Source organism: Chenopodium album, chromosome 16, assembly GCF_948465745.1.
Source record: "Chenopodium album chromosome 16, dcCheAlbu1.1, whole genome shotgun sequence".
NCBI classification, from domain to species: domain Eukaryota; kingdom Viridiplantae; phylum Streptophyta; class Magnoliopsida; order Caryophyllales; family Amaranthaceae; genus Chenopodium; species Chenopodium album.
Genome location: NC_137849.1, coordinates 8222114 through 8248834, shown reverse-complemented (window position 1 = coordinate 8248834; position 26721 = coordinate 8222114). Strand labels below are relative to the sequence as shown.

General features: G+C 32.5%; 2 protein-coding genes across 2 annotated transcripts; both read right to left on the bottom strand.

The window, feature by feature from the left end:
* Nucleotides 1–708: 708 nt before the first annotated feature.
* On the bottom strand, nt 709–11044 carry LOC145584838 (defective in cullin neddylation protein AAR3-like). Its single transcript, XM_081641627.1, has 9 exons — nt 10794–11044; nt 8674–8806; nt 7452–7503; nt 7257–7332; nt 7074–7156; nt 6608–6704; nt 5233–5278; nt 2058–2152; nt 709–1848 (listed from the first exon to the last, which is right to left on the bottom strand). Exons 1-9 carry the CDS (start codon nt 10849–10851, stop codon nt 1553–1555), a joined length of 936 nt encoding a protein of 311 aa, XP_081497753.1. The 5' UTR covers nt 10852–11044; the 3' UTR covers nt 709–1552.
* A 1249-nt stretch (nt 11045–12293) lies between these two features.
* Nucleotides 12294–18765, bottom strand: LOC145584836 (coniferyl alcohol acyltransferase-like). The gene is made up of 3 exons (XM_081641626.1): nt 18325–18765; nt 13293–13743; nt 12294–12832 (listed from the first exon to the last, which is right to left on the bottom strand). Exons 1-3 carry the CDS (start codon nt 18763–18765, stop codon nt 12312–12314), a joined length of 1413 nt encoding a protein of 470 aa, XP_081497752.1. The 3' UTR covers nt 12294–12311.
* Between the last annotated feature and the right edge of the window lie 7956 nt (nt 18766–26721).

The window sequence follows — 26721 nt, the reverse complement described above, 5'->3', positions numbered from 1 at the left end:
CATAAATCCAACTAAGCATGGTTGTAATCTAATTTCATACGGTATAAATAATATACTTGTCTTGTGTTCCAATTTAATTCACATATTCTTATACGTGGTTGGCTACACTTACACTTATATTTTTGGGGAAAAAAAAAATTTCTATTATTTTGTTCCAATTTTGATCATACTATCTTTTGTTCCAATTTTGATCATACTATCTCCCAATTTGATAAAACACTAGGGTTTTACATTCTCACATTTCATCAACTAATAAATTCCACTACCATTCTACTCGTATTACATTACATCTATTTTGATCATACCATCATGCATTCATTTTAAATGGCACTCATTTTAAATTACACTCAATTTAACACATAACCCTCCTACCCGGCAGAACATAAAGATTAAATACAAAAAATATAACCCCAAGTAATATAAAAGTAAACAAAATAACATAAACCCAAAAGAACATAAGCATATAAAGAATCATAGTCTATGTCATGTTAGAAATTGGTAGTAGTAGCTAGCATAACAGTACTTTAGTACAAGACTACAAGTATATGTTTTATGATGTCCAAATAGTGAAGAAAATATACTAGTATATATATTGTAAGAGTGATATTAAGAGTAATCTACAGATTGACGCTTGACAAGTGAACAAAACATAGATGATCAATTTCTGAAAATCTAATAAATGCACGAAATGATGCAGCCTGCAGTGAATTTCAAGGACTATCTCGGGCAAAACTCTAAAATTAATGTACAAGCAATAATACTAGTACAAAAGGGTGATACTCACCTAGTTTTATCCTATGAGATTATAAAATAAATAGAAAAAAAAAACATACTGAATATAGTACACTATTTACTGAATATAGTACACTATTTTCCCTAAAAACTCACTATCACCACCAAAAACTTTACTACAATATCACTCCAGTCTTAACTGTAAGACTGAACAATATAACAACTTTTTGACTCAAACCTAATAACAAGAACGAAAAATACACAAAGGGTATTGTCAGCAGTGCAGAAGACCAATTGCCGGCGAGCAAGCAGGCAGTCTTCGTGCTTCAGGGACCTCTATGTTCTAGCTTGCATTGACACCACATGTGAATCTTCAATGATGAATATGAGCTCAAGAATTTCCATGCCATCATAACATTGAGGCGAATAATATGTAAGAGATGTAGTATAAATGTATAATTCTGATAAAAACATACAGCAGGCAGGGTATTGCAATTACTTCACCAGGCCAAGTCTCTGCAGATTTGCTCATCATTGGGGAGGAACTGAGGGACTTGCTAGTAACAGGGAGCTATCACTGGCCTTCACCAATTGCATAAGTTCACCAATTGAAATTTAGAAAAGATAGAACTATCCACAATGCAAACTAAGAGATTTCAGTATTTTGCCTATTGTGAAGGTAATAAATTCTATCCCAGAAAACTCATAGACAAACCTATAGCCGGTACCAGTGCCATTAGTTTCGTTAATATGAATATGACAAAAATATGAAGGCATCCCTCTATCATGACTATGTACTTCAAGTATATGATACCCTCTGCTACTGATTCTGCACAGGAGATGAAAAAAGAGCAGAGAAGCCCTTTGAAAGTCGGCCTTCAGCTGTGTGAAGAAATTTTGACGAACTCAATGGATTAACTGTAGCAGTGTGCAACCCTTCATCTAAAACATTTGCAGTCGGATGGTCTCCACATCTCTGGTGCTGCTGCGGCTGCTTCCTTCGCTTGCAGCTTATATTGGCATTTTTCATTTTTGCAGGTAGGAAGTTGATATCCAAATCAGTTTCCATTAAGTCCAGCCGGAATTTCCTCTTCAAACCTGGCAAGTGCTTTAATCCTGCAACACAAGCAATTAATAATGCATCGAGATTAAGCTACAAAGGGAATATAAAAAATTAATAGTGACTGCCAAAAATACATCATATGAGAGAGTGAGAGAGATAGAGGAATTGGGGGGGGGGGGGGGGGGGGGGGGGGGGATGGGGGGTGGGGAGGGCTCTTGGCTATTTCATTATTAATTTATACTGATTGCAAATGCATTTATACCTGGAAGAGGCTCTTCGAACATGGATGATTTGCCCTCAGGATCATCACAATCACAGGTGATGTTGTGACGGGTGCGGTTATTGGATCCAGTAATTCTACACAGCATTTAATGGGTAAAGGTGAGCAAAAATATACAGGAGGAAAAAAAGTTTTGAATGATATTATAAGCAACAAAAAAGAGTCAAAAGAGCTATATGAACCAGTATCCCTATAATGGGTATTAAAGATAAGTCAAAGAAAACCCATAGAATGGTACACCAAGAATATACTAAAAATGGCATAGTAGATAAATTTGATCATGATGATCTGATATATATATATATATATATATATATATATATATATATATATATATATATATATATATATATATATTCTTCTAATTAAAGCTTTATTTCACCTGAAGATCTTATTTGACCATTTTTGGTTTGGAATGACACTAGTAGCTTTGATCTGAACTTCTAAAATATATCTAAGTTTACCTTTAATAGTCTTGCTTATTTTTGCTGAACTTAAAAAATTCAATGTGATAAGACTAAGAACAAGGCCTGAGAAAGCATTTATCATCATAGATTGGGTAAGCTCCTACTCTAAGCAACTTTTTGGCGGTACCCTCAACAAATAAACTTTCCTGCTGTAAATTAACCTATTCCATTCAAATTGCCCTCTTTGAAATTCTATAACATTCCTATTCAAGTGCAAATGTCAGCTAAAAAAACATACAGAGTAATTAATTGCATCAAAATATAAACTTATATCAAGAAAAGATATAACAAGGGGTATTCTGGCCATTGGTACAGCTCATCCATCAACACTGGGCAAACTAAATCTAGGCAACCTCCTTTGTGCATACCTAGCCATTAGCTAGCCAGGTATTGGTGGTTGTGTGGTCCCCCCATACACACTCAATTTTCTCAAAATTCTCATCCTCCACCTTCTAATAATCACTTTAGTATCCTTTTCTTATATCTTCACACGACATTCCTAATTCAAATCTTCCAAAAAAAAAAAAAAAAAAAAAATCTAGAATACATCTGGTTCACAACAGCTTTCATGTTTCAAAAAATCTTTCATGATAAAATAATAATACTACCTCCGATTTTTATTAGTTGCAACTTTGGAATATTTTATATCTCGCAAATAATACTCTAAAGTTGCAACTAATAAAAATCGGAGGTGGTAAATAAAAAAAATAAATAAAAAAAAGGAAGGGAATGGTGGTGGGGGATAACATATTTTTCTAAATTGTCTTTACCAGCGGATATTATTGGATGATTTTTAAAAGGTATGCTAACATACCGTCAGGTGGGGAGGGGGGGGGGGATTCGTAAGGGACAAATTTAGTTTTATTAAGCATACACAAACAATAGTTTGGAAATCACTCAAAAAGTTTAGTAATCAAGATAAGCAAGATTGCAGAATAGTACTTTACATGAGGGCCCAAGGCAGAATCCTCACTATTTGCTAATCTCATCAAATGACGATTTAAAGCAATTTGTAACAAAGCACCATTTGGTATTACGATAAGCCCTAACCGGGCAAAACAGACTCCAATAAATACCATATTGAAAAAATGATGCCCTAAACCCATCCTCAGTCTAGAACTAAATATCCAATTTGCCGATTAACAAGTTTAGGTTGCAAGAAAACAATGGCGTCCAAAAGTGGGAAGTAGAACAATAATAAGACTGCAGGGCCACTGCATGGTCACCATATCCGATCATGCTCGCAGAATCCAATAAATTCAGAGGCACGAACAACAGTCACAAGCAGCAAAAGTGGCCAACAGTAATGAGATAAAGGGTAATAACAGGCTTCAAAATGTAGAAATGAAGAAAAGGGGAGGAGCACAACCCATAAACATTTTCCATGCGGTAAGCCTTGTATGTAGCTAGCTATACGTGTGGCCACATTGGTTTATAAGAGTAATCTTCATTTATGTATGACTGACCCCATTTATTCATAAGAGTATACTCATTTTGTCCATAAAAGTAACCCAATTTATTATACGAGTAATATCAAGCAATTTAAGAATAAGTAACCCCATTTGTTCATTTGAGTAATCCCTATTCTTTTGTTTTAAAAAATGAAAGAATGACTCTATTTAGTAACCCTTTTTACCATTTAAGTAACCCACATACATCAAGATAACCCCATTTGCTCATCATCGTGACCCCTATTACTTAATTTCCTGCCTTAAACTTACCTCCGTTTTTTTAAGTTGACACGTATTCCTTTTTAGGAAGTTTATTTTTAGTTGACATGTTTCCATTTTGGGTAAGTGTTATACCTTGCATTTATTAGTATACCCCACTTGCTTCATCCTTTTCTCTCATTTCCTTAACATGTGTGCCTAAATTGAACACGTCGACTAAATAGAAACGGAGGAAGTATGTAAAGTGGGCCACTAGCCACACCATGTGAAGAATTTATGTACTACCTAATAAAAAATAGCCTGCCATCCTTCAATGATTTCATAAATTGACCGACCAATGTTACATTGTGTGGTACTGTATGATGACTTAGAATATTTTTGTAAGGAAAAAAAAAAAAAAGAAAGAAAGAAAAATCTTGTAACGTGACTTACATTTCAAAATAGGAAAATGTAAAATCTACACCATCTTGTCCTAGAATTCTCTGTTTTTCGGCACGTAAATTTAATTTTTATATTCACTATACCCATATTCATTTCTCTATTCTATATATTATTCTTAATCTTTGAGTCAATTCCAACTTTGAAGTTTAATATAGGCAAAAGAAAGTTTTTCTTTAGAATGGGATTCCTTTCGATCTAGTCATCTAGGTTCGACTGGTTTGTAATAGCTGAATAAAAACACATCATAACTCTATAAATCTAGTGATATTATGAAAAACAGAATACAGTACGTTTGGGATTGTGTGGGGAACATAATGTCTTAGACAAGGCAAAATAATTCAGCGCTGTATGGTATAATTACAAGACTGATAACACCAAAACCCACTACGGTACTACCAGAGTACCAGCCAACTTTGTGGGAATCAATAGCAACTCCAGCTCCTTCACCACTTCACCAGTATCAATACGCCCCCAAATACCACATAATTGACATAATATAAGTGACTGTTTCATACTTACAAAATGAATGAAAGAACACATTTACGAATCACAAAGTAAATATTGAGATAGATATCAAACCTGTACATGTGCTCAACAAAGTCATCGATCAATGTAGGCCAAGCACCTGAAAATAAATTAGCTGAGAGAGTTATTTTGAAATATAACTTTATTTCTGAAAAATACGAATTATTAATGTTGATGAACAAGAGTTATCAAACAAAACAGAAAACGAAAAGCCAACTAATAATATACAAGACTGTTCTAGCCTCGATTGTTTTCTAATTAATCCTAGTCATAATTTCTATGTAGAGTAAGTAATGGAAACAGACTTTGCATCCTTGATTGACTACTTTCAGAGAATAATTTCACTCAACAAAACCTGTAAAATTCCTCCAGCAATCTTCCTACCCAAATAATATGTTATTTCTCCCACCATTAATAGAGAGAATCATTCAGTGCGCTAGAATCTGAGCTCGAGAAGCCTCCATTCATAGCTTAAATTGAATAAACCTCTCACTCTGATATAGTTTTTGGGTCAACCAGTGTGTATTCCTTGCTTTTAAGTTTTAGAATACTACTTCCGTTTCTTTTTTATTGCAACAAAAGATTATTTTTTTTGTCTTACAAATAATACCCCTTTGTTGCAACTAAAAAGAAACGGAGGTAGTATATTGTTGTGAATCAATAAATTTGGGATTAAATTTGTGAATCAATAAATTTGTTGCAACTAAAAAGAAACGGATGTGAATCCATAAATTTAAAATTAGGCATATGATTTGGGACAAGGTATCTAAGAAATAAGATTTAACTACGGAAATATTCCCATAATCGATCCTAACTCAATTGAGAAGAACTTCTCTTCATATATAGAAGTATTGTCTAACTTAGTGATTAAATTTGCTTGATTACTAAACAAGTCATTCGTAGTTCATACTTCCATAACACTAAATGTCACAAATCATCATACTTCAACACTAAATATGAAGCTATATCAACTCAAAGATTAAACTTCTAGCATAAACAAATAACATCGGCTACCAATTTACATTGCAAAACCATTAATCTGCGTATGAATAAGTGTGAAGCCATCAGCTGAACAAATGACCATTGAGTATCAGCTTCAGTAAATCCATCACAGCCTCACAAGCCTCCAAGAGTGCAATCTCACACAAGTAAAAGAACCCCTTTGGATCTTATCTAAATTTTAATAAACGTAGAAAAATAACTAGAAACAGAATTACTAATTTAAGACATAGAATGTGTAACAAGGTTAATAACTATGCAGCACAATGTAGGATAATACACAACTACGTAAAGTCCACCACACAAAGTACTTTAACAATCTCAGCCTCATCAAAAGACAAAACCCCATTAAATTCTTCCTGATAATGCTTCAAAAACTGAACATAATGAAATCAAGCTAAGCTAAATGAGGAATTCCGGAAACCACTACCTTCAGGATCATACCCTTCCAGATCTTCATGTACACACCGGCTGAAAGCCAAAACTTGACGCCAGGTATCTTCAGAGAGATTGTGCTTCTGGTTCTTCTGAGATTACCCATTTAACATGAGTACATAAAATGAAATCCACAACTTTCATGCCAATAGAAATTAGAAAATCAAGACCAAAGATAAATAAGCTTAGCAGGAGGTAAAATACTAGAATGTACATTGATTTACATAGATCCATGCTCTTTTCACGGCAGATCTTCAACAATGACAAGCAAATTAAACAACTAACAACAAAAGTAATTAAGTATATACACAGACAACAGTGAATAAGCTTCCATTAGACATCACAAGACCACAGTAAATCTGACACATAGAATAACAGACCTCAAAAATGACTACTGGACTTAAAGATGAGAATGATCTATACATCTAGAATTCGAATATGTCAAAGCAAGATCATCCTACCTCAACAAAGTCACACCACTGATCAAGTAGCCTAAATCTTCCAGAAAGGACTAACTTCCATGCATCTATTGCCCTTCTTACAGCTAAAAGACAACAGAAGAAAATCCATGAGGAATACATCTATCTGTTAAGGCATCAGAAATACAATATGATATGGAACTAAGGAGCAGGAGAAGTACTTACTGATGTTCTTTTGACCACTTTCACGACACATGAAGAATACAAAATCATAGAAATTAGAAAATTCTGAAAAATCCCCCTAGAAAGAATAGAGAAACATATATTACCATATGCAGGTATAAAAACAACCCCTAACGACAATAAAGTGCTCTTTTCTTTAAGATTTGGGGTGTATTTAATGCAAATATTAAAACTTACCATTATATTTAAACGGGACATGAGCTTGTATAATTCAGCCAAAATCGAACAGCTGCCAGCAGAAGTTTATAGCACGATAAGGGAAATAATTGAATAACTTACTAGGGTGAACAGAATTACAAAAGCAATCAAAACCATTGAGTGAACTTAAAACAAATTGATTGAAATGCAGCCAATTCACCTTAGTTGAAGCAAAAGAGCAATTAGTAAATTCAACTTTTATACATTCCTTGAGCCAATGACCCACATTGGAAACATGGTAACCTTCGTTGTTGGTATCGCTAGGAAAATAGATACAATGCTGGACAAGAATTCAACATGTGGAAGTATTCATTCATATTCAACCAATTATTTGGTAGACACAAATTTGGCATGTCAGCATCATTTCTGTGTTAGGAATATCCATTAGGACGACTGTAAGGTGTCATCCATGATCCCTCCCTGAGGGGCAACAAGAAAATATATCAAGCCCTTAACACTATCTAACACCCAACCATAAAGGACCAGCGACAAAATTAAGATGATTCCCTCGAATCCATGATCTAATCCACAACATCAAGATCAACATTACTTCAATGCCTCTAAAGTGGTTCCAACCCTAAAATAAAGAAGAGTATATTTAGATCATCGCTGCTACAATGCAAAAAGGCTATTTCAATCAACTTCTTGACTCAAATCAGTAATATTCTACTTAAATCGGTATTCAGACTCTACTAAAATAGACCGATTCATAATCTCATCTGAACTAGGCAATTTGCAGTGATGAAAGAACATGACTTCTTTTATATTTTTGTTTCCTAAAAAAAAAAAAAACAAATGTACACCCTGGTCCTCGACAACCGTCAATTTCTTTCCTAAACTCAGCATATTAGTGGCCTTTACAATTCAGCCAAAGAGATTTTAAATAAAGTAGTGGGATGATTTTACAAGGACTCAAACATTAACATCTAATTCAAAGGTAAAAGCCAGCAAAAGCATATATTCAGATATTTACTTGAGAAATTAATTTAAAACAATAAAAAGTTACAAATATGGCTCATGACTAATTTAAAAACGATTAACCTGTAAAAACTGAGTAAGATATTATTAACAGAGAAATGCAATACAATGCATCCACATTTTAAATTTACAGAATTCATAATCTTTTCAAATCATGCTTGGGCAAGGATGTTTTCAGTCAACTTTATTCCATATTATTGATTAAAGACTCTTTAAGATATACCTCATAATCATGCTTGATTCCACCATTTTTGAGAGATGGAACGTTGCCTCCCGTATATTCTTGGCCTTTTCTAAATCATTATCTAACATGTTGCTCGCTTCAGTGCAAGAATATACGTTTCCTGATCTGATATCTGACAAACAAGCTAATATTAATAATAATAAAAGCTGGAAGCAATAAATAACCTTTGAACCCTTATGAACAAATAACATTGCACATTTTATAAAGATGGATTTGGCTGTCACGACTTTAGGTTCACATACTATCTCCAAAACCCCAGCTGTCCCACCGTAATAATAAAAGTTCCACGTAAACATCATTAATTAGAATATCCCCTCCAGCAAGGAAAAAAAAAAACAAATTTTCCATTCAAAACAGGAATACTGTATTGAATTGTTTTTATGCCAAATTCTAACACACTAGAAAAAGGAACCAGTAATTTACTATGGTCAATCGAGTGGGCTAGCTTCTTGGCAGCATTGTGGTTTGTGTACTAATTTTGAAGGTAACATATCATCAACTTAATCTCTTGGTTGATGGTTGATAATTAGTATAGCTCACCAACAGATTCAGAAGATTTCACTAATTTATCAATATCTATTATGGAAGGAGAGATTGTTATATAGACCCGGGCGCAACGTACAGCGGTACACCCATGAGTATTTTGTTCTCATTCTGATGATTGTTTTTCATTTAATCATCAAATGAAGAGCAAAAACTAACCTTGAGTTAGTTGGGTATGCGATGCACCCGCATGTATATAATAAATTATATTATGGAAGAGTTCTAAAGAGTTCTTGGAACGTTAAAAGCATATAAAAGATAATACTTTTAACTTTCCTAAATTCCTAAGTAATGCTAACACTCTTGAGCAATTCACTCTGATCAAATAACGATTCGAAACTGCCGCGAATTTAAAAAGACAAAACCAATGAATGCCATTTTAACAAAAAGATTAACTCAACTAATCAATTTCCCAAACAATCAAATATTCACTAATTCACCCTCCATTAACCCCATGATAAGCAAACAAATTCAACAACATCCAAGAAACGCTAATCAGTCCAAAATTCCACTAAACCGTACTGAGGTTCACATTCTATCTCCAAAACCCCAGCTATCCCACCGTAATAATAAAAGTTCCACGTAAACATCATTAATTAGAATATTCCCTCCCGCAGGACAAAACAAAGCTTCCATTCGAAACAGAAATACCGTATTGAATTGTTTTTATGCCAAATTCTACTACACACTAGAGAAAGAACCACCGATATACTTTGGTCAATCAAGTGGGCTAGCTTCATGGCAGCATTGTGGTTTGTGTACTAATTTTGAAGGTAACATATAATATAACTTAATATCTTGGTTGATAATTAGTATAACGCACCAATAGATTTGGAGGATTTCACTAATCCATCAATAACTACTACAGAAGATTTCATAAATCCATCAATAACTTAATCTCTTGGTTGATAATTAGTATAACGCACCAAGAGATTCGGAGAGATTTCACTAATCCATCGACAACTACTACAGAAGATTCCACTAATCCATCAATAACTTAATCTCTTGGTTGATAATTAGTATAACGCACCAAGAGATTCAGAAAGATTTCACTAATCCATCAATAACTACTACGGATGAGTTCTTGGAACGTTAGAAGCATATAAAAAATAAAACTTTTAACTTCCCTAAATTCCTATGTAATTTTAACACTCTTGAACACTTCACTCTGATCGATTAACGATTCAGAACTGCCGCGAATCTTAAAATACAAAACCAATGAATGCCATTTGACAAAAAGATTAACTCAACCAATCAATTTTCCAAACAAATAGATATTCACCAATTCACCCTCCATGATAAGCAAACAAATTCAGCAACATTCAAGAAATGCTAATCAGCCCAAAATTCTTTAAAAAAGAAAAATCAATAATCAAACCAACAATCAGCAAATTAAGCAGAATTAATCATCACAATAAAATCAACATCAAAATAATGGCAAACATAAACAATCATCAAGAAAAACCCCAATCATCAGCAACAAGAAAATCGACAAAGAACAGCATAAATTCCAGAAAATCAAAAAAAAATAATTGATTTTTTGAAATTGAAATTACCGCAGAATTGCCGGTAGATATGAAAGATATCAAATTGGGCAGAATTAGAGTAATCCATGATGAGATTAAACTTAGGGTTTCAATTTCATGAAGAAATCGGAGTAAAAATCGAAACCCTAAGCAACCAAAGCACGCCAACGTCACCTGTATTTCGCTCTCAAAGTTTTCAGAGTTGAGTTGAGTTGAGTTTCTCTCTCCTCTCCTACAGTTTTATACTGCTAGTAACGCTTAAAGTTGAGTCGACTTGAAAAAAAAAAAAAAAGAATTGCTTGCATTGTGAGAGGACGATCATATAACCGTTGTTTAGGTAGTGTTGATCATCTATTCATCATCACTCTAAATTTATTAATGCACAATCAAGTCCAAGAGTGGAATGTAAGATTAATTAAGAATTGTTCGTTTTTGCAATCGTAGTCGAGATGTAAATGTAAATTTAAATAAATGTAAATCTAATATTCCGTCAATGATTTGGTTGGGTTAGTGTTAGCGCATGTAGTAAAAAATATTGAAATGCAAACATACAGTCATCTTCGTATCACAAATTGTTTTCGCAATCACTTTATGCAGTTGTATCTGAAAAGGGAAATTCATTCTATTGCTCTTCCTACCTGTGTTTATAATCATCATAACGGATTATTTGTCAGGCTTGCCATAACTTAGAGTTTGGAAAAGGAGAGTAGAAGAAGAGCTAAAGAAATGAAATAACTTGAAGATCGAAAATGATTATCGTATTGCATACAGAAATTGCCAATGACTAATGGAATGCATAATGGCTTCTAGCACCAAACAATAATAATGGAAGCTACTGAAGAGATGTTTAAGGGTTTTCTTATTGTTGAGGCTTGTAGATTAAATAAGTGGGAAATAATAAATTTAGTCATTTTTTTAATCTCAGATCGACTGACCAATCTTCTAATGCAAAAGATTTGACCTTTCGTAATGATTTGCTCTAATCGAAAGCTCATAGTATCAAGTGTGTTTGTCATTGAAGGTAATAACTTAATTAAATGTCATTAATATTTTACTGGGTAAAGAAAAGTGCCCTTAGAAAATTCATATCTGCTAATGGATATACGACATTAAAGAGTTGTTTTCAAATCATCTAACCGTCAATTCTTTCTACATCTATAAAGAAGCATCATGCCATTACATGCAAACTAAGTTCGCCAAAATATTAATCATTTTAAGATGGTAAATTATCTTTTATTTCTAGACAAGTTAGATTTTAGCCTTAAAAAAGACTTCCTAACTACTATTTACCTTTCTTCTTAAAAAAAAAATAAATAATAAAAAGAGGATTAGTCCATATTTAAGAGAGACTAAATGTCAATATGAGATTATGCTATACAACATATAAATATACTTATCCAATTTCACACACACAATTTGAGGATGGTTAATCTAATAACTTCATCCCCTAATACATTTTACAACAATGTAATCCCCTATAAGAGCCTTGTGAGATGTTTTTAAAAAAAGTACATATCTATATTGCCTAATTTTACTTATTTGATATGGTTAATTGGACTTAATCATCTCCAAAGAAAAGGGTTTGAACACATTGGGAACTTGAGCTTCAATGTAGTCAAGTTGGTCTTTGTGAAGGTGCATGTACACAACCCAATCTCCATTTTCTAATGGAGTTGGCATAGGCATCACATAACCACAACTACCACCCCATGGAAAATGGTATGATCCGAAAGTTGGTTTGCCCCATCCAAAGTCCACTTTAGAGACCGGAAACCTTAGGCCTGACGACACCACAAAGGCCGGCCCATCACCGTCCTCGGTGCAATAGATCTTCGTCATTGCGGGCTTGGGGCGGTGTGCCTCAACCCAATCAATGAGGCCCAAGAAGTGATCCTTTGTTACTGATTTTGCTAGGAAGTCCTGCACCAATTTTGCCATTTTACTTATTGGCATGTCTTTTAAATCACCACATTTTTGCTCACCAAATGGTACTGATAACACGTTTCCAAAGTATGAATTAAAAGCTTGTGCTTTCTCCTTGCTTTCTTCGTTGCTTAATCTATTTCTGCCTGTTTTAAATAATAAGAAAATTAGAGGAGGTTAGAACATACTTCATTCAGAAATAATAGTCACATATTTTCATGTCTTAAGTCAAATATCATACTTCCTCTATTTTTTTTAGTTGCAATAGTTTGACTTTTACGCTATTCGTGTGTTTCACTTTTGACTAACTTTGATGGTTTATTCTTAAGTAAAAATATAGTCATGTAGCATCTTATTAGATTCGTCTCGATTTATACTATTTTAATATCAAATATTTATAATTTTTATATATTGGTAATTGAAAATATTAACGATTGAAATCATCCATCGGCAAGTGAAAAGAGAAGTGTTGTAACTATAAAATAACAAAGGAAGTATAATATTTAATAATAGGACTTCAAATAATGTTTTAAAGTGATATTACCATTATATTATGCGGGGTTGAAAAATGAGATTATTATGCACTTATGCATGGAGCATGCTTACCATCTACAACGATGCCCATCCTACTAATCTTGTTCACATAATCCATTCCAAGTTGACAAGCATGAGAGGCAATAATTTGCCAAAGAAAAGCACTAAAACTTTGAAGTTTGCTAATTTTCTTGCAACATTCAATTTGAGCCAATGATTGAAGGGTATCACGTTGGTATTTTGAGACATAATAAACTCGGGTAATAAGTGGGTCCATATTATGATTTGGATTTGAATTTGAGAGGGATGAAATGGGTATATACATTTCATCAAATGTGGAGTTGTGGTTAAGTGGGCTTCTTGGGCTAACAAGAGATCGGTGAAAATAAGGTGTTATTGAAATGGGCTCTAAGGTTGCCATTTCGGCCCATGTGACCCAAAACATGTTTGCTGAGTAGGCGTCTGCAACTCGGTGGTCAAATGCACAAGCCACTATTGTTCCCCCACACTTCAACTCGGTCACCTAATACAAGTATAAAGTATAAACAACAAGGTTGTCAAAAAAAAAATGTCAATGTGTAGGAAAAACAATATTGTATGATTTTAGTATTAGGTTTATTTGCGTTATCTCAAGATTTTAAGCGGGACAAAATATTTAAAATAAATGAAGGAAGTATGTGTGAATGGATTGGGTTAAATGAAATGATTATTTAATCTAACAAATATGGAATAAGAACTACTCTCTCCGTCTCATAATATAATTTTTTTTTGTGTTTTTTCACGATACTTAAGAAATAGGAGGAGAAAGTGGATGAATTACATTAATAAAAGTGAAAAGTACAATTATAGACAAAAGTTAGAGAAAGAAAAGTGGAAAAAGTAGAAGGCATGTGCAAAATTCAAGGTAATGTAGGAATTACAATGAATAAAGTTAAAAAAAGTGAGGATATAATGATCTTTACGTATTATCCAAAAATAAAAATAGGAATAACAATTTGGCACTCCAAAATAAGAAAATAGAAACTATATTATGGGACGGAGGGAGCAATAGAAAAGAAATTCATGGTGATTCATTGTTTTTTAATTTTTATAAAAACTTCAAAGCAAACACTCCATTACATGCAGCCATGCAGGGCCTTCTATTACATGGTTTTCTATGAGCTTTAGAAAAAGGCCCAAAAAATCAGGGGCCCAAAATTAAGAAAGTTACCGATTAAATCTATAATCTACAATCTATAATCTATATCTATAATCTATAATTAGTATTTAGAAACACAAACCACAAATTTTTCACATGACACATGTCATCACAAGTCACTACTCATTTATTACCCCCATATGATACATGTCAATTTTCATAATCTTTTTGTTTAAGTCTTTATGCATTATATAACTTGCAAATTCAAGTAAGAAAATAAAGCGTTTTATTTCCACCATAATAAAATCAAGTTGCACCAATTAATACACATCACATAAATATATGAATTATAATAATAAAAAAAAATGTCTTTTCAACTCCTAGATTTAATACTACGTATAACTTAAACCAATATGTCATTTTATATCCCATGATCTTTATGACTTCATGTATATATACCAAACTAAATTCTTTCATCTTCTTCAAGAGTTCTACCCTCACTTTTTTTTTTTCTTTTAAGTTTTAGTAATGAAACAATTACTTCATTTTTCATATAAAAAGTTTTAACTATTGAAAAGCATACCTACTTATGAAATAACCAAGTAAGAACCCGTGCATCGAATGAGCCAAAAGGCTAGGTTAGTTAAAAAAAATTAAAAAAAAAAAAAAATAATTACCTTGTAAAAGTTAGTCATTACTATTTTCAAACCAAACCCTGCATATTCTTCTGTTTCTCCAAAACATAATACTAAGACTTTAGACATTTGTTTCTAGTTCCAAAACAAATAAAACTCCCTTAGTTATCTCTCTTCTTAATGGCTAAACGCCATCAATTCATCAGTGGGCCATTTAATTTAAGGATAAAGCTACATAAGAGCTTGCATATAATCATTTAATATATTTCTTGTTTTAGTGTTAAGATGAGAATTTATCGACAATTTATAAGTAAATTGGTAAAATAAATATCTATTTATTGTTCATTTTATTTTATTTTTTTATTTATATCAATATCAATTGAGTAATATTACTAACATTTTGGCTTTGTAAGTTGCACAAAAAAGTCGCCACATGCTTTTTACATTGGAAAAATTTCCCAAAATAATCCTACATTTGGGGCGTCCGCTAAAAATAATCCCACCTTTACCCTCCATCTTTTTTAATGATCCCATTTTACTTAGAATGGGTTGAGTAGGTATTTTTTTTTAAGTTCAATTTACACGTGTTGTTATTTGGTTGGTTAAAAATAAAAAAATAAAAACCACCACCACCACACCAATTCAGCCACCGCCATCCCTAGCCACCACCACCCAAACCCAAACCCTAGAACCACCATTCCACCCAGACCTGAAACCACCGCCACTTAAAAGTTGATTGCGCTCATGACTAGAATCCCACCCAGCCAACCCAACCCCAAAACCCATTAATTAAGACCATTCGAAAACCCAGGTTCTCAAAAAAAAAAAAAAAGAAAAAAGAAAGAGAGAAGACCATTCGAAAACCCACCAAACCAAATTCGAATTGGGTTTAATGCCGAATCGGGGTGCGGAGTTCAACGTGGCTGGAATCAGAGGATGGGGGATGGGGGATGGGGGAGGTCAGCGAGGCCAGAATCATATCGAGGGATGGGGGTGGTTGTTAGCGACGTTGAAATTGGAGGACGGTAAAGGTCAGCATGGCCGGATCCGTGGGACAAGGGAGTTTGCATGTGACCTGATTCATGGGACAAGGGAGTTTGCGCGTGGCCAGATTCTTGGGACTAGGGAGTTCTTGTGTGGCTGGATTCCCGATTACAAGGGAGTTCGGCGACCGGATTCCCCAGTACAAGGGAGTTCGGCGACTGAATTCTTGGGACAAAGGAGTTCGGCGACCGGATTCCTAGGACAAGAAAGTTCGTCGACTAGATTCTTAGGACAAGGAGGTCAACGCGACAAGGTTGGTGGTTTGGCTGGTGGGTGCAGTGGTTTTTAAAATTAATTGATTTTTCTTAACTTTTTTTAAAAAAAAATTAAAATTATTATTTGGACTAATCAGGTGCCAACACGTGTCAAGTAACTTGATATAACTAATCAATTGAGACCATTTGAAAAAGATTGAGATTAAAGGTGGGATTATTTAAAAATAACCCAAAAGTAGGATAATTTTTAACGGACATTTTAAAGGTAGGATTATTCTGAATAATTTTTCTTTAATATTTTAAAAATGATTATTAATAAATTTTAAGGGGCTTACTTTTGTACTTATAATAGGGCTTTCAGAGACGACCCTGATTACATGCGTTGTGGGAACTATGCAGTTTCACTTTTTCAGACATTTTTCTAATCTATGAGATTGACCTTTAATCAATAAAATGTTACTCGTACTAAAAACGTGAGTATGTTCCTCGAGGAAAACTCATGCCGTAAGTGTATCAATAGTTGTTTTTTTAAGATTAAATTGTACGGAGTAAAGTTTTACTTGAATTTATTGTCTATTAATTTAAATTTCTTGCATCATGTATTGAAATCTTTATAGGTATTTGTACCATGTTTTTTAACAGTGTGTGGATCGATTAGGGGGAAGGAAAAGAAGGGGAGGGAGGATAAGGGGTTGGAAGGGGAGGGAAGAATGAAGAGTTTTCCTTCCAAATCTCTCCATTGTTGGAAAGATTAATTTCTTGCTATTCTATCCCTCTATTTCTTTCCCCTCCAATTCTCTTCCTTTCTCATTTGCTATTCAAATGAGAGATTATCTATCCCTCAATTTCTCTTCCCTTCCTTTCCCTCTATTTCCTTCAATCCAAACAAAGTGTAAGAGTTTTGATGTAAATTTGTAAATATATAGGTCAACTTATATATACTTCTGATATTTCTTTTTTACATGTAACACTTTGATTTATATAAACTTTCATCGATGATTTATAATTGTAGGTCAGAAGATATATAGTCATGTACTTATAAAAAAAAATGTACTTATAAAAAAATCGGGAGGGAAGTGGAATCTAACCACCCACAACTGATCCCTGGATCCGGATTAGCTTAAAGGGTGAATCGGGTGTAACACCAAAAAAAAGTACTTATATATAAAAAAAAAAAAAGATACTCCCTCTATTCCTTTTTTATAGTCACTTTTGTTAGAAAATCACGGGAATTAATAAATATAAATAAGAAGTAGCAAAAGTACATTGAAAAAGTAAATTTACATTGGATATGCAAAAAAGTATAGAGAGATTGTAATTAAGTACATGGGAAAGTAAAATTTACATGGGAAAGTTAAATTTGCACAAATATTTTTGCAAATAGGAGAGAATTTTGGTAAAAAAATAATATTAATGGTAATTGAAAAAAGCAAATGTGACTAACATTTTAGGTCACAAAAAATAGCATAAGTGACTATCAAAAGGGGACGTATAGTGATTTGAGATCTTGTTAGATTATTCTCCCTAATTTATAATTTTATAATATCACATTTTAATTATATTTACGCATTTAATTATATTTTAGATATGAGTGATTAAAATAGTGCAATGATAAACGTAAAATGAAATTTAATGAGTAGAAAAAAAAAAGGAGTAAAATAAGTTTTGTATAAGTAATAATGTAATTAAATAAAATTTTAAATATTTTTCAAGAATTATACACTTGTAGATATCATTCATTTAGTGTACGTATATAAAAAAATTTGGTAGAAAATTACATGTTGTAAAGTAAATAATTTGTTATAAATTCCCGGACCAAATACTAATAACGAGCAAATTTCACTCAACTTTTGCACGCATAAATTCAATTGTAAACATCTCTAATTTTCAATCAGTAGAATTATTTAAAAAATATAGACTTCATATTTTAAAATATACACTATGAAGCCAGAATCTTATATAATAAAAATCATACATTACTATTTTTTTTTTTTTCAAATCACAAAAGCTAGTCAGATTATAGAAATATTGTCAAAAGTCAAAATGTGAATCGATAGGGGCTAAGCAATGACCTGAACCGAGAACACGGCATCTTTCTTCCTAGGCACCAATTTGCCTTCAATACTTTGGTCCGGATGATACAAATCAAGCTCACAAAGATCAACATCCGCAAATGCTTCAACAAACTCGACACCGCGGTTGTTGCATAGAACTTCCGGCTCGCCATCGGAGTTCTTAACAACTTCACCTGCAAAGGGATAGAAGTACGCAAGTGCTTCAGCTAAGGCTTTCTTTAGTACACTTACCTTAAACTTGAACGTATCATTTTGTTGCCCTTCGTCGTCACGTATGGTCGTAATACTATTTTTGTAACAGAAAAAAACATTTACATCTAATGGAGGTAAAAGGTAGTCCAGGTTTGTTAAGGGTAGCCGGTGATCCTGCAGTGGCACGGCCGCTGCCACGATGTGTTTAGCCGTTGTCGAAACATTAAAGTCTCTATGGACACCCATTAGCTAGAGTTAGCTAAGAGATATTGGCAAAGGAGAAAGCTAAGAAGGAAGATATGTAGTTTAGAAAGGTATGATATTAGGTTGAGTTTATATTTTCTTACCAGAACTATAGGTCTATATATAAACATCTTTGATTTTGATTTATCCAATTAAAAATATAATTTAAAATTAAGAATAGAGTGTTTTAAGAAATATGAAGTAGGTTTTAGAAGGTTTCAAAAAAAAAAAAAAAAAAAAGAGTAGGTTTTTAGAAAAGGTCGCGCCAATTAGCTCTTATAATTTAAAGTTTTGGTAATTTTATATAGGAAAAGTTGTCAAAAATAATACAAATTTTGAACGGTTCGCCAAAAACAAGTCAAACTTTTAATTATTTTTAAATAATACAAACTTTGTAGGGTATCCGCTTTAAACAAGATAAATTACCTACAACTTATATGACCGGTTACTTTTTAATTTTTTTTTTATTTTTTATTTTTATTATAAAATCCTTTAACAACATACTTTAATTCTAATAAAGACTTTAAGCATGCTTGTTTCTCATATAACTCTTAATTAAATAATTAAATAAATCTTAACTAAATAATTAATTAATTTTTTGTTAAATAGAAAATAATTGTTTAAGTCCTATTATTATTATTTTTTAAAAACATTAGTATTATCATTATAAAAAAAAAAAAAAAAAAAAAAACCACCACCACCACTATCCTTCCCAACGGCCCAGCCACCCCATCCTCAGCCTCGGCTACCGCCACAAAACCACCTACCAACCACTTGTGCCGGCCGACCCAATAGCCCCACTCCATCCCTTTCCCTTCCCCAGTTCTCCACACACAACCCCTTCCCCCCCTCCCATTTACTAGAGCCCAAAACTCCTAACCCAAATCCAAATCCGAAACCTAAACGCTAACGAATTTGGGGTAGTTTGGGGTATGGAATATCGGGTTTGGGTCTGGGGTTTCAAGTTTGGGTCTCACGCGGCTTATAGTGGAGGCAGGGTGGGGGCTTCGACATTCCGGTTAGGGGAAGGGGTACAACATTCGGGTTAGGGGAGTGAATCGGGGCAAGGGAAGGGGAGATGTGTCGTATCGAGGCAAGGGAAGGGATGGGGCTGGTGGTCGATTGGCAGGCTGGCGCAAGGGGAGCGGAGGGAGTCTGGGCGGCAACTGGTGGTGGGGGAGGAGGTGGCTGGCTGGGCTGTGGTGGTGGGTGGTTTTTTCCTTTTTTTATTGTGAAAAAAGGTTTTTTCATTTTAAATAAACAAGCTCAGAGACGCAATTCGTGCGTATGCATATAAGTAATCTATCAAGATCAATCATTTTTTTTTTCTCACATGGATTTTTCTTAAATGGTAGCTTTTTTTATTATTATTATTTTTCCAGTTAAAAATGGGTCTTCACAGTATAACTGCATGTTTATTGTATCTAAGATAAAGGGTAATTTTTGGCAAATGAAAAATCCCAACCAAAAATGAGTCTTCACTTTAAAGAGTAACATAGATTATTTTTTTAGGATGGTAGTTTTTTTTTTAAGTAAAAAATGAAAGGGGTAGTTATGAATTATGATAGGATAGTTTTTTTTTTTTTATTATTATTTTTTTTATTTGGACTTATTTTTGGTAAAATTGTAATTTTTAAAATATAAAAAGGGTATTTTAGGAAAAATAAAATTTATCAACCAAAAAGTCCTTTCTCTTTATACAATACTATAGATAATAATAATAATAATAATAATAATAATAATAATGTTTTTTTTAAAAGGAGTTTTAATAATAGTGGGCGGTTTTTTTTTTTATAGTAATAATAATTAATATTATTTAAAAATTTTCAATATTAAATACATTAAAAAGATAAAAAAAAATATATATTAAATTGTCAAACCAATAAAATGATGACATGTGTCCCATATTTAAACAAATTACCAACAGGTCATAACTTGTTTAAAGCAGACAATAAAAAGAGACTTAAATTCAAATAGATGTTACTTCGAGTACCATATCAAAATTAATTTATATATTTACCTTTCTGAATCATCTCTACTTATTATTATTATTATTATTATTATTATTATTATTATTATTATTTTTTTTTTTTTTTTTTTTTTTTTTTTTTTTGAAGATGTTAGTAAAGGAATGAATTTCATCCAAATAATGAACTACCTTTTTTTTTAAAAAAAAAAACACAAAGGAAATAGGAAACTACCTTATGTCTTGATGCAATCAACAACTACCTTTTTTTGTCGTGACAAACTACTACCGTATTAATTTTAGCTATTACCTTATTAATTATCAATTCTAGCTCATTTTCCTGTATCGTTAATATATAGTCTTGAATAAAGCAAATTAAGGTGATAAAAACAAAGCAAAGCCTTAATGAAATGAGATGGATGATTAAGCCTAAAATTTCAAAAAAGTGAGGAAGATTATTGGTGATACTTTGAGAATGTATGAACGTCTTACCATATACTAACCAACCTAGAAAATTTTATTAAGATGATTCTAGTTTTGATTAATTCCTTAATTAGTTTTTTCCCATTGGATGTAGATGATTTGATGAACTAACATAGCTATTAGTGAAATTGGATAATTCCTATCTACTATATCCCAAAGGTTAGTTGTTGGGTTCGTTAGGTTAAAAGTTTTGATGACAAATTAAATTAAAGCCTTAATTATATTTTTTTAAACTGATTCATCAAAGTAATACTACGTGTTTATTAATTTGATTTTTATAAGAGCAATCACGAAGTAATTATAGTTTTAAGTTATGATGGGTAAGAAATCGGTAAAATTTATGTATGTCAAAATAATTCTCGTCACTTTTTAGTCTTAACGTATTGATGTTTTTCTCTCATAAAAAGAATTAATTTTTAATTTAAAGATTAAAGTGACTAAAGGATTAATAAATCTTACATTTCAACTATTTTTTTTACTAATTTTACAAGAAATGATACTCCTTCTGTTTTTTTATTTGGTGAAAAATGATACTACTTTTGTGACTATGTGTTTATCTATTGTAATATATAAAGAGAAAGGGCATCTTGGGTGATAAATTTGTGTTTTTTTTCAAAATGTCCTTCTCAATATTAAAAAATGCCTCTCCTATTAAAAATTAAAAGTTAAATTTTATTTAATAAAAAAAAAACTGCTCTATCATAACTACTCTTTTATTTTTATAAAAAAACTACTCTATCATAAGTACATAACTACTTTTCCACGTTAAAAAGCAGTTAACTTTAATGAATCAATCAACAAAATTGACAGTTACCATATAACAAAAAAATTAAAAAAGAATTTAAAAAAAAGAAAAAAAAAACAAACTCAAGACGCATATCACTGCTAACGGCTAACATATGCATGTTTATCCTAACATTTGACAAGTTTTTTTTTTTTTTTCAACAAATCTCTTCAAAATTACTCAAAATCTATAAGACCATATTTGCTTTTTAATTATAATGGGCTCATTAACCTTTCACAAAAAACTTGATTAACCCCAAAATTTATTATTTTGTCTAATTATCAATAGTATTATATAAAGAGAAAAGACATCTTGGTTGATAAATTTGACATTTCCTAAAATACCCCTTTGAAAATGTAAAATTACATATCTTTTATCCACAATTAAATATTAAACATTTTCCCTGTAATAACTACCACTTAGGGCCTGTACTCTTCAGCTTAATTTAAGTTCAGTTCAGCTCCAATCAGTTCAGTTCCTAATTTCTTTCTCTCATAAACAATTCATTTCAATTCAGCTCAGTCGGTAAATCATAACAGACCCTTATTACCCTTCAAATAGTTATTTATGCCACATAGAAAAAAATAACCACCAATAAAAAACTGATTTTTAGAAAAATATAATAAAGAACATGTATATTCTGCTTTTTTTTTTTTCTTTTTTAGTTATATATATATATATATATATATATATATATATATATATATATATATATATATATATTCTATCTTTAATCATACACAAACTAAGAGGATCACGCTACGCGTGTACAGTTGTATACACCTGATTGTGTCTCCCCAAAAACCAAACCCTGTGATGAGTACTTTTCACGTCATTGATTATCGAACGAGGTGAAATGTGAAAGAGTCTCGTGAATTCCTCTGTTTTTAATAAAAATAGTTCTTTTTGTTTTCGAAAAGCATTCATTTCGTATCCAACTTATGAAAGACGTCCAGTCCAGCTTAGTTTGGTTCATGATATGGTCCCAACAATTGTGTAGTTGGATGGGGCTTGAAAAGAGCTTTCCAACGATATATTATAAGCCAATTCTGATGAATAATGAGGAAGTTATGGCCAAAATGCTAAAGTGGATTTTAAATGAGTTTTATGGGCGACCCGATGATCATGTGGAGGGTCCATTAATTATTATTCCTAAAGTCATTAGGAACTACTTTAATCTTCTAGAATAATCTAGAAGCCTATTTTAAGTTCTAATGAGATTAGGATTAATAATTATATTTTTATTTGATTTTGAAAAGATAAAGGATTTTATTTGGAATAGAATAAGTGTTTTTGTCTGATTTTTAAAAGATAAGTACAGACTCTATTCATCCCAATTATATTGGAAAACGGGCTCCGTACGGAAATTTATCATACAGCACCATCGCGCTGCGACAGCAGGCCTGTCGTTGAACGACAGAGTTGTCGCATCGCGACAAATTAGTTTTACCCGATTGAAATTCTGATTCTTTTTTATCGTTTTTTCTCTATAAAAAGGGTTCGTTATTCCCCGTTTTAATTCACCAACGATCATCAACATACATCATCTTTTCTCTTTCTCTCTCTAAGCTAGAAGCTTATTCTTTCTCTCTCTTTCTAAGCTTAGCCTTGTCAAAAACACCATACGTTAATCACGAAACTTAGACACACCTAGCCAAGCTCGAAGTTGCCTTCGCCCTAGACGTGAAAGGTTGATAGTTATGAGGGTTTGGTCCCAAATCTAATTTGAATTAATTGTTTGATTTAATACTTTTATTAAAGTTACGAACGTGTGTATTGTTTTGATAGAAAGAAGTATGAGGCAACAAAGTGAGTAATTTCATTGCTCTATTCCTTAGAAAGCATGTTTAGATTATTTTATTAATTCATGGTATCATGTTAGGATGTCTTTATTGCTTTCTAGTATCATGTTAGGGCTAAAGCTTTAATCTTTATTGTATAGTGATATGCTAGGATTTGTATTAATCATGTTAGTATCATGCCTAATATCTTGCTAATATTATTATGCTTTGATGAGATTGATTATTATGATGATGATTATTTGTTGTATCAATAGTTATATGTTGCTTGATATTATTGTTATTGCTTAATCATGCCCTCTCTTGCAGGATTAAAGGGAATTTGTACTTGAAATCACGCTTAATAAGATAATTAATAATTTTGTTTAGGCTAATATGATTTTAATTCAAGTGATCGCCAATAATAGATTTGTTTGTGCATTAATATCAACCAACATAGATTAAACATGTTTAGAATTAATATATTGATTGTATGTTAGTTAGAAAACGAACATGAATATGAGAAGAATAAAGTAGAGGCCTATTTAGGGCAGGTTCAATCTCTTTTAGGTTGGATTTGTACCTTCATCCTCGAATATCCAGTCATGGTTCAGGACCACTATGGAGTTAACGATCTCTCGGATCGTGAAGGGGTGTAACCTTCACACTGTGAACGGTTTACAAGTTCTTAAAACTTGTTGGTGACTCTTTTGCTCTAGCTTGCTCCCCTTTAGACGCCACCATGCTTAAGTGTATGATCACAGTGGGGCTCAAGTGTGGGATGCTTGAAATATTCCCTACAACAGTATAAGAATTTTTTTTTGTACACGCATAGCGTATACCTCTTAGCTTGTATAAATAAAACATTTTGACTTTTTATCCTATTCATCTAATTACTTTGATATATGTTTGTGATTTAAATATAAAAATACTTATAGTCTTGTGTGTATAGTATTTGTTGAAATTGTCTTAATGTATAGTTTATTAATAGGATTTTTTGTCAGAAACTACCTAATAAAATTCGATTTTTGTGAGGTGCGCAGATGTAATTGTTGGTGGTAAGTAGAGAAGGAGTATGGTGGTGCGGCAGTGGCGCATGCAACAGTGTTGCAAGGATGGGAGTTAATGATGTTTTTGTGTGAGGAATTGCAAAGGAATGAGGGCTTGTGTTGGATTCTATGGGGAGGAGGCGATTTCAAATGGGTTGTGTTGGTTTTGGGATGCGTAAGAGTGGTTTTGGGGGTGTTTGTGGTGGTGGGATGGTAGTGATCGAGGAAGGTTACACTGCTGTTGGTGCATAGATTAAAAAATAAAAAAAAAAAATCTTTAAAAAGGTCATGTGACCGACACGTGGGTGGTCAAAATAGGAAAAGTGAGTCAAGGTGGAAATCCCGCGAATGATAGTCTTTTACAACATTTTTTATTTTATTAGGTAGTTTCTTACGACATATTTTATATTAGGTAGTTTTCCACAAAACCCGAATTATATTATGTAGTCTCTGATAAAATATCTTTATTAATATTCAATTATTATAATTTTTACTTATTGATATTTAAAGATATTATCAGTCAAAGTTTTGCATTGGCATATGTGCATAAGAGAAACATTTCATTTATTTAACCACAAAGGGAGAATGTAGAAATAATTTTTTGACACAACTGGAATATTACAATGAATGCGAGAAGGAACAAAATAAAGAAGAATGTGAAATTCAACAAGAAACACAAATAGAATTAACATTCGTAGTTCTTCAAAACGTGTTGGCTACATCTAAAGGCAGGCGAGACTATGAGAGTAAAGTTTTGTTGTTCTCGACGAAAACAAACCGATAACATATTACTTAAGCAGTATGAGACCAATCAATAGATTGAAAACGATCAACATAGTTAAAATTATTAACAGATAAAACAAAATGATTATCTCCTAGATTATCAAATTGTTCTGATCACTCTAAGAGCTTTTATGACCTAATAGTTTCTGACTATGATATCGAATACGCGTAGGAATAACTCTAAGAGGTATATATAGAACTCCCCTTAAATAGATACAGTCCATGTGTGAAACTAACGTAAAACGCCATCACATCGCCACACTGTGCCTCAACCCAAAACTACATATCTATTTGACCTTAAAATTTATTATTAAGTTTGTAAAATAAATAAACAAAAATAAAATTATTATTAAGAATATAGGTGAGCGAGTGAGGATGGGTTTAAGAAAAGGGTATAAATAAGAGAGATTGTGTATAAGAGCGAGGGTTAGAAAAACATAAATAAAGTAAAAGACATTGAGTGAAAATGTGTAAATGTTGGCATAATCAAGAAGGGTAAATTATTTTATTTTATTTTTTATTTTTTTTGCACAAGAGGGGGAAAGTATGTTGGAAACTGATAGAATATGATAAATATTCTTAATATTATTTTGTATAGCAGGATATAGTTTGTTAATATTCTGTAATTATCTTGTGAGGTCTCCTAACGTGTTTAGGACTCACTCTTGTAACCCTATATATATTTGATCAATGGAATCACTCCAATCTGAGGAGTTTTACACAAAATCTAACATGGTATCACAGCATAGGTTTTGATCAAACCTCATTTCCGCATTATTATTTTTTCTTTCTTTTGTCCTAACCCTAGTCGCACACCTCCCTGCATCGTTGCTTACCCTAGTCGGCCACCATGACCAAAGAAGACGTTGATACTCCAACCTCTTCTGACTACCATCCTGCATTTGGAGTGAATAACATAAAAAACGTAATCCCTTTGATTCTTGATCGTGAAAAAGTTCAATATTCTAATTGGGTTGAATTGTTTGAATGCCATGCTCATGCATACAATGTTCTAGATCATATTGACCCAAAAACTTCACGCCCAACAGGTTTATTGGATGATTTACGGAAGAGGCTTGATTCGGCTGTTAAGAACTGGATTCATGGCACAATCTC

Coding starts and splice junctions, on each gene's coding strand:
- LOC145584836 (XM_081641626.1), bottom strand. CDS start 18,765: ATGGGTGTCCATAGAGACTTTAATGTTTCGACAACGGCTAAACACATC. Junction 13,744..18,324: donor ATGCCGTGTTCTCGGTTCAG/GTCATTGCTTAG, acceptor TACTTGTATTAG/GTGACCGAGTTGAAGTGTGG. Junction 12,833..13,292: donor GATGGGCATCGTTGTAGATG/GTAAGCATGCTC, acceptor TATTTAAAACAG/GCAGAAATAGATTAAGCAAC.
- LOC145584838 (XM_081641627.1), bottom strand. CDS start 10,851: ATGGATTACTCTAATTCTGCCCAATTTGATATCTTTCATATCTACCGG. Junction 8,807..10,793: donor TATCTACCGGCAATTCTGCG/GTAATTTCAATT, acceptor CTTGTTTGTCAG/ATATCAGATCAGGAAACGTA. Junction 7,333..7,451: donor TGTCCCGTTTAAATATAATG/GTAAGTTTTAAT, acceptor TATTCTTTCTAG/GGGGATTTTTCAGAATTTTC.